Below are 9,521 nucleotides of genomic sequence, written 5' to 3' on the forward strand. Positions count from 1 at the left end.
ATTTGGCATCGACCATATGTCTCAATGAGAAGAATATAAATTAAAATTCTCCTTTTCCCATTTTTTGTAAAATAAAAAAAAGGAATCTGCTCAGGACCCCATAATTTGAATGCAAGATGAGCCTACATGAGTGCCAATCAACAGAGCCACCAGGTTTGAGAATAAGGTGGGATCCCTGGATGAAGAGGCCGGTGAATCACTGATCATAAAGCAATCATCAAACTCAAACTTTTTTGCATGTGCACCATCTAATGAATAACTTTCTTGTAGAACCTAATTCTCTTGTTCATGTTCCTTAGTAGGTTTTTGTTGAACTAAAGCCGAAGCAACACTTGTTGTTGGCATCGATACTTCTATTGAAAAATTTGATGAGTCCATAGTATTGGCTTGAATTTGTAAAGCACTACCTTCAAAGTCGTTGGTTGTTCTTTTGACATATTGCAATGATTCAATTCGGATGCCCAATCGATCTACTGTTGCACACAAGTTTTGAAAAGCATGCCTTGGATCCTTGAAGGCTTGTTCATAAGTGGTGGTTGATTGTGCTATGGATACCCAAACATGATGCGGCAATTTTTTTTTTGGCCGGGGGTGGGGGGGGGGGGGGGGTGGGGGTTATGAATGGTGGTAAGATGAGGAAGGCGATAGTCTTTTGGTAGATGGTGATTTAGAGGGTGGATTTTCTGTGGTTTGCTGGAATGAGAAAGGCAGCAAATTTTTATTATTGTTTATAACTAGATGGATCTATTGGCTTTGATACCAAATGTTGTGAGCTTAGAAATAAATTAATAGTGTAGTTAATTTGAGAGGATCAATCTCCTGAACTTGAAAGAGGACATAGACATTTTTGGTTATTTTTCTGCTTAACCCTCATTTATGCATTTTATGTACATAAATAGCCAACGATGAGATAATCTCATCAACAAATCCTAAAACATAAGAACTAATCTTATCCTAAAACATATCATTTCTCTTAAATTAAATACAAATATATAACAATACTAATCTATCTAGGATATTCTATCACTAAACTAAATTCAAATAATTTATCCAACACTTAGGTCATAACAATATGTTGGAAAGATTCTTCATCGATCTAGTGGCTAGTAAATCACAAATCAAAGAGCAAACAACCACTAGGTTTAATGATTTGGTGGAACTCCTAGATGTAGTGGCTGGTGAACCGCTAGCTTCTTCTTCCAAGAAAATTCAAACAAAATCAAGCTTGGATGGAATTGAACAAGATTTTGCAAATGAATACAAAGGCAAAAGGCTTAGTTAATGAGAAAGATTCTAACCACAACACACAACTCTCAAAATTCAATAAAGCCCAAATTTCTCTATCTATATGAGAGTTACACCTTGTTCTTAAACCTATATATCAATCTTTGTGCCATCATATGTCAAAATCATTGGTAAAAAAGCTCAAATTTCACAAAATTATTTTTTGTAATGCTTGCTTTGAAAATTTGAAATTTTAGAGTAACTAATTTCAAAAAAGAAAATTTCGTTGAAAAAAAATGTTAGAATTATAGAGATGTGGAGAAAAGACCTTTACACATTAAAGGGAGAACACTCTTTATAAGCACATTCTCATGTGCTTCTCCAAGCAATGTGGGACTTTAAGATTGCTTCTCCCACTAATCCTTTACAGTTGGAGTGGAGCTGTTACATTAATTAAACCAAATATTTAAGGGTCCTTTTGGATTGAAGGGGGGGGGGGGTGAAGAGGAGTAGAGTAGAATTAGTAGGAAATTAGTCTAATTTTTGACAAATTTTGCTCTACTTTCCCTCATTTTTCCTAAATCAAAACAGGTCATAAATCTTTTATGGGACGTTACTTACACGTGTATGTCCCACCACTTTATATTTTACTAATTGCAGTACATCATTCATATGATTTTTTTTTCAATTTATTATTTTTTATCACTCTATATGAAAATAACAAGAGACATGGTCAAGCTTTGATTGATGAAGTATAAAGAAAAACATTTAACGTGTGACAAATAATTTTTATTCAATTAATACATGTAAAATTATTTTAATTAATAGTTAAATTACTTCAATGACAATTTTTTTTTAATATTAGATAGGTAGTGTGGGGGTAAAAGTGCTTGAATAAACGTTTGGGTTTTGGGCCTGGTTAGTTGGTGCAAGTCTGTTTAATCGAGGTCTCTAGGCCCACAGGTCAGTCCGCACTATAGAGGTCCGAGGAGTTGTCCGAGGAGGAGTGTCTCCTCGGACAGGCCCAGTAAAGGCCCTGAGACTTGCTAAACGGTTTAGAGGCAGAATTCTGGAAGATCTATTGGGTAAAGGTGTGATCCAAGCACCCTTTAGAAGCAGGAACGTGTGAGAAATATCTGACGAAAAAGTTGTTACCACCGCATTAAAGGCCCTGCATCTACCTCCCTGGCCTCATTAATAGAGAAATGACATCTGAACAGTAGAATTCAGCCTTCTAGCTATTATTTGAAGACTTTGAGAATGTGGTGGATGGGACAAGTATCTGAGAGAAAGATTTGTGTTACACGTGGATGAAACAGAGAAGAAGAAGAAGGATATAAGAAGACGAGAGAGGAAAGAAGAGGGGGATCTTCTTCTTGGTTGAAAACTAAAAAATTGTAATTTTTTGCTTAGAGAAAGAAATACTATACAAATTGTCCTCGGCTTACATCCGAGGAGGGTTTTCCTGTCGTATTCATCCATCACTTGCATAGATAACGGCATTCTAGCCTGTTGATTAACTTTCCAACATCCCAAACCTAGGTTTCAAACTCATACTCTACAAATTTTATTGTATAAAACTATTTGAGTGTGAACACATCACTTGTTTTTGGATCCGAGTACAAATTGTGCACTTACAAGTAGACAGTGGAAGAAAGACAAGAGTCAAAGGGAGTTAATTAAACTATTAGTTTTACTAACATATGCTCTAAAGACATACATTAGTAAATCATTTTAAGAAATTTTTTATGAAAAAAAAATTAATTAACTATTTTTAACAATTTTCTTAATTATTCATAAAAATTTTCTTATAATAGATGATTAACATATATATATATATATATATATATATATATATATTTTAAGGACATATATATGAATCAAACCCTTAAACTATAAAGACATGACACATTACCATAAAAATGTCGTTGTCCTTGGGTCATCACTTTGAAGTCGAACCGACCAAACGTGGGGTTTGGGTTTGTTTTATTGGAGAATTTCTGGTCGGGTAACGTGTCAAGGAACGCTGCCAGATAACATCGTACGAATCAAAAAGTCATCTCTCTAAGCTCATCACAACCAATTATTATCTATATCCCACATGTGATACCTAGCTAGCTCCACTCTACTGACTACTGAACCCTTCCACCTTATTATAGTTCCATATATACAGTTCTCCACCTCAGCTGAAATACTCATCTTATTGCACGAGTAATTCTTTCACTCGCTACTTGGGGGACTCTTCTGCAGCCTCATACATACACCTGGTACGTACTGAGATATCGGACTACGTATATACACATGGGACTACGTACGTACATGTTATAGGATATCGGACTATTCTCTGCCCCTCATATACGTATGTTAATTCAGTTTTGTTTTTGCATTTGGTTAATGATCGAAGCTACTTTTTATAGGTACATCACCTGATAGAGACTTGTCTGACGTTCCACATGACTAAAGAAGAGTGCATGGAAGCCCTTTCAAAACATGCAAATATCAACCCTGTTATCATCTCCACTGGTTTGTTTCCCTTAACTCTCTCTTAATGATTTCTTGCTCGTATAGAAGACGTATGGTCATCGCAAGCTCGCAAAGAACACGTGCAAACTCACTCATAGACACATAGACACACAAAAGAGAGAGATCTGCAAAAGGAAAAACCTTATTAGTTGAGTAATAAATGCTAGCTTGAGGATGGCTTGAAACTTTGACAAGATTCTCAAACAGGATGCACTATACCAGTAGATATATAGCACTTTCCTCTGGTTTGGTTATATAAAGAATAATGCTATATATAAGCATAAATTATTTTATAAGCTATTGATGTAATAAATTTTTATTAGTTTTCATTTGAGTTTAGTTCACCACTAATATTATATTTTTACTTATTAATAATTACTTAAGGGGTGTTTGGTAGCTAAGTTCTAACATATTTCTACATATTTTAAACAACTTTACACACAATTCACTACATTGTTTTACTTAAACGTATATCAAAAATACTCAAACAACATTACACAAACTAACCAACCAAAACATGTCCTTAATATATCAACAATTTGTATAATAACCCGTGGCTTTAGCATTATCTTTTGTAAAATAGCTTGTGGCTTTGGCTTGATTAAGCTTATCTCACAAATAGATTAGGGCAGCTTAGTTTGTTTGTTACAGACTAAATTATGTACTAATAGATAGTAGCGGAGCCTGAAAATTTTTTAGATGCCAAGGTAAATATAAAAAAAAAAAATTAAATCCAAAATATAACACACACACACATATATATTTATATATTATACATAAAATATTTTTAATTTTGATTTAACATATGATATTTTTTTATATAAACAAAAATATTTACATCAAATAAGTGATTACATCTTTGCAGCCAAAAAAATATTAAGTCATTGACATGTCTAAAAAATACAATGTAATAAAAATAAAATATAATTATATTACGTGTGATGTCCATTAAATATACTTTAATTTACTGAGATATATGATAAAAGAGTAATTTTAAAGAACGAAAAATGCATTAATCAAGTATATAATTGTATTACGTGTTTTTAGGTTGTGTTTGGGATAAACTTATACTGGACAGCTTCTTTTACTATTTAGTTTATTTTTACTACTATTCATGAGTTTCATTGCACTTTTTGGTATTATTCATAAGTTTTACTGTACTATTTCAACTAATTTTTAGCTTTATCTACATTATTTTCAGTAAAAAATTTTCAATTTCTACTAAATAAACTGTTCTCAAACAGACCTTTAGTAAAAATTTAAGGGGACCATTATAGAAATTTATGTCCAATTTTTTTTTTTTAAAACAAAAAATACAAGAGGGAAGAGATTTTCGAAACATACTTTAAGAAAAAAAAAAGTTTCACACACACAAAGGGAGGATTATTGTACGAGAACAATGGTAACGTTAAGCCATGCATAAATTTAATTGCAGTGTGGAATGAGCTGGAGAAAGAAAACAAGGAATTCTTTGAGACCTATGCTCAATCTCAGAGGCAGAGCACAGCTGACACTATGTCTGAGGAAGAGACTACCCGATTGATCCAGAAGATAATATCTGATTCGTCAAAAGATTCCGATGCCTAAAATAACATCCCAAAACGATGGTATCTGGTTGGGAGATGATCACCTCCAAATTCTTTACATCCAACCAAAAACAAAATTATAGAACTCTGATGTCACAGTATATATGATAGAGTGGCATCCTATTAAAGTGCCTCAGCCACACCATTTTTATGTACAATAATAAAAACTATGATGGAGTGATGCTCTATTAGAGTCCCTTCTTTCTTTTCTTCTTATTTTATTTTTAATTTTATGGAATAAACTCTAAAATTGATGGATGCGCACCTATTGTAACTAAGGATTTTTTTTTTGATAAGTATATATTAAGAAAGAAAAATATGCAGAGTTTGTGTGTTTTTCATTTTCACTAAAATGAATACACCTTCTTGTCTTTTTCTTTTTCACTGAAAATTAATATAGTAGTATTTTTGTAATATAAAAAAGAAAACTCAAAGTTTGTGTTGATTTTTTTACTTGAAAAGTGGGAAAAAAACAATAGACAAGAAAGTTTGTGCCAAACATAAAATGAGTTAGAAAGAGAAAATAAGTACAAAATTTGAGAAAGAGAAAATAAGTACAAAAAAAAATAAAAAAGTGAAAATGAATATACATTAAATACGAACCAAACATCACCTTAAATTCCCACGTCCTTCTCACTTTTTTTTTTTTTTTTTGTTGATACAACGTCCTTTTCACTCTTGAAAGATTGCATTTATCACAGAGTCTTTCGGATACTTTTTGAGGAAGTGCTATATTGACGAAGAGATTGTCACAAAGAGTCATTCAGATCCTTTATGAGAAAGTGCAACCATGAAGACGAGATGGTCACAAAGAGTTTTCCACTCCTTTATGAGAAAGTGTAAGTATGGAATTTATGGACAACAACAAAAATCATATATATACTGATTAATTTATTTATTTATTTTGATACAAGATAGAATTTCTACTCTAATCTAATCTAAGTGTATATGTGTGTAAAGCTTTCTCTTAGAGACTTGAATCCCGGTCTTTACTCCTCACACCCCACAAACATTTATACTTGTAGAGTGACCACTGCACCAAGGGGGAGCGGTGGTTAATTATATAGATTTATATATTATGGTAGAGTGTCAACCTATTAAAGTTAATGGAGCCACTATTTAAAAAAAATGTATTTAATAGTTTTTATTATTAGTAGATTTAAACGGTTGAAACAAATCTATATAAAGCATGCATGGTAGATAAATTTCAATTTTTACGTGATTTATATCTTTATTTATATTAAATGACATAATGGATATTGAAATTTTACTACGCAAATCTTAAAAAGGAATGTGTCAACTTTTGAATACAAAAAAAATAATTAAGAAATTTATATTATGTTATTGATATAGCACCAATCACATTGATTGCCACAAAACTTTATAAGTTTTTTTTAGAAACTATTTTATAGGTTTTTTATTACAAAATTAGTAGTAACTTCATTATTTTCATATATATGAGAATTTATATTGCATATATTAACAAAAGGTTTAGTTATATGACTCTAATGTAAAAAAAAAAATGGTTAATATATTAGATGGTTTGAATTGTAACAAAATCTTAGTATTATGCATGTTTGTTTTTTTTTTTTGAGTAAACAGTAATACTTATTAGAATACACACAAAAATAGTAATATTAGTGTTTTAAACTGGATTTATAATACATTATATAACTAGAATACATCTACAAAATGGCTTAGCTTTTGTAGTTGTAAACTGGAGTTAGTTATTAGACTCTTAAACGCACAATGTTTAACCTAATTTTATTATCAAGTTGATACTTAAGTCAATTATGTAGGCATTAGGTTAAACATTCATCATTTATATCATGTAGTGAAAAAGTAAATAAGACACAAATATGATGACTTAGGAAAAACCAATGAAACAAACCAGTTTCAAGGTTAAAAAATACTTGGGGAAAAATATTCCAAGAAGAATAATCTACTATATCAAATAGAAGTTTACAATAAAAAATATTGATTAGTAATAAACTTAACTATGATTATAAAACCTAATTTTGAAACCTTCAAACTTCTTTGATGTGGACCTACTCCAACATTAACCTCCAGTTCACGCTTTACTCTTCAGTACATTTGATACTGAAGCTTTGAATCACACAAACCTCTAGTCTATGACTCCAAGACCATCCTTGAAGGTTTAGATTTCTAGCACCCTTGTTGACTAGAATGTGGCAGCAACTTCTACAACTTTGGATCTTGAGTTTCTTAAAAGAATATTGTTGGTAGAAGATTTGAGAGAGCTTTAAGTACAGAAACCTTAAATATACAATAAGATGCATAAGAAACACTCTTCTTGCTCTCTCTAAAAACCCCACCTAGGGTTACCTTATAATGTCTTCTAAATACTGTAACAAACAGATCATGATTTGGGCTTGAAACAGACAAGTTATGGGCTTTTTTATGTTTGTTGATTTTTGCTGATCCGTGACTCTCGATCGATCGAGAGGAATCGAATATCAATCGAGCATCACTCAAAATGGCAGATTGCATCTTTCTTTATCCTAAACTTAAGTCTTTGTCTTGGACATGAAAGTATACATTCTAACTCAACAAGACTTACTTTTTGTTATGGTTTGCCAACACTACAAACTCAAATCCTAACAATGCAACCAAAAAAAAAAAAAAAGTTTTTCTGTCCTACCTCCTCCCACATATATGGAAAGAAGGATTATGTGAGAGTATAATAAGAAATATTTGCTAGGTATCCAAAATAAACCTTGGTGCAATATTAACCAATCAAAATTCAAACATGCCATATTATTGTATTGTCATTTTATTATTATTATTATTATTATTATTATTATTATTATTATTATTATTATTATAAATTTGATTGCTATAATGGGGAGGAAGATTTGAACTTGAGACATTTTATTGGAAATGTTAGAAGGTATACAAGACTATTGGTATTGTAGGGATGCAATTTGGTTCCCAAGCCCAAATGATGGATGAACTTCGGCTCAAAGAGCCCAATACAATGAATTTGTAGAGAAAGGATGACCAAGTTCCTGTTTGTTACTTAGATAAGATAAAGTGAAGTATTAATTTACCCGAAGTAAATGGTCTGAGGAATCCTACACAACTGAAGTTCTGTTTAATACTTAGAAAAATGATTAAAAGATATCAATTTACCCAAGGTATGTAGTTGGAGGAACCATGCATGACCAATGTTCTGTTTGATACTTAGGAAAATGTCATAAAGTATCAATTTACCTAAAGTAGATAGTCTGAGAGACCATACATAACTAATGTTTTGTTTAACACTTATAAAAATAATGAAAAATATCAATTTACCCAAGGTATGTGGTTTGAGGAGTCAGGCATGACCAATGTTTTGTTTGATACTTAGGGAAATGTCATAAAGTATCAATTTACCCAAAGTAGGTGGTTCGAGGGACCAGACATAACTAAGGTTCTGTTTAACACTTAGAAACATAATGAAAAATATCAATCTACCCAAGGTATGTGGTCCGAGGAGTTAGGCATGACCGATGTTTTGTTTGATACTTAGGGAAATGTCATAAAGTATCAATTTACCCAAAGTAGATGGTTCGAGGGACTAGACATAACTAAGATTCTATTTAACACTTAGAAACATAATGAAAAATATCAATTTATCCAAGGTATGTGGTCCGAAGAGCTAGGCATGACCAATATTCTATTTGATATCCAAATGAGTAAGAGATGCAACGCATAATATAATAAGCGAAAATTTGACAGAAAAGACTTTCATTAGTAATAATACCTTCGTAGGTTATTTACATTCCAAGGGTGTGGTACAACATTTTTATCTAGGTCCTCAAGATAATAAGCCCCTATTCCAGCCATCGAGATAATGCGATATGGCCCTTCCCAATTGGGTCCCAACTTTCCCCAAGATGGGTTCTTGATAGTACCCAAAACCTTTCTTAATACTAAGTCTCTAGGCACGAGTGACCTTAGCTTCTCATTTGAATTGTACCCTTGTTTGAGCTTGTGCTGATAGTATGCTAGCTGAACCATTACATTTTCTCTCCTTTCTTCAATCAAGTCTAAGCTCCTTTCTAATAAGCCATCGTTGTTGCTCGGATTGAAAGAGTTCGTCCTCAATGTTGGGAAACCGGTCTCGAGAGGAATTACAGCCTTGACCCCATAAGTCATAGAAAAAGGGGTTTCTCTAGTGGACCT

The 9,521-nt window shown here is 32.1% G+C and overlaps 1 protein-coding gene across 1 annotated transcript; it reads left to right on the top strand.

Moving 5' to 3' along the window:
- The first annotated feature begins 3,146 nt into the window (after nucleotides 1–3,146).
- LOC142640106 (uncharacterized) lies at nucleotides 3,147–5,334 on the top strand. Its single transcript, XM_075814199.1, has 4 exons — nucleotides 3,147–3,203; nucleotides 3,384–3,491; nucleotides 3,642–3,747; nucleotides 5,183–5,334. The coding sequence occupies exons 1-4, from the start codon at nucleotides 3,147–3,149 to the stop codon at nucleotides 5,332–5,334; spliced, it is 423 nt and encodes a 140-aa protein (XP_075670314.1).
- Nucleotides 5,335–9,521: the final 4,187 nt, after the last annotated feature.

This window comes from Castanea sativa, chromosome 6, assembly GCF_040712315.1.
Source record: "Castanea sativa cultivar Marrone di Chiusa Pesio chromosome 6, ASM4071231v1".
Classification (NCBI taxonomy): Eukaryota; Viridiplantae; Streptophyta; class Magnoliopsida; order Fagales; family Fagaceae; genus Castanea; species Castanea sativa.

Bases quoted from the DNA above. Each gene is read 5' to 3' on its own strand.
- LOC142640106 (XM_075814199.1), top strand. From the start codon at position 3,147: ATGTCGTTGTCCTTGGGTCATCACTTTGAAGTCGAACCGACCAAACGT. The intron at 3,492-3,641 runs GTACGTACTGAG...TACTTTTTATAG, and splicing joins CAGCCTCATACATACACCTG to GTACATCACCTGATAGAGAC. The intron at 3,748-5,182 runs GTTTGTTTCCCT...ATTTAATTGCAG, and splicing joins CCCTGTTATCATCTCCACTG to TGTGGAATGAGCTGGAGAAA.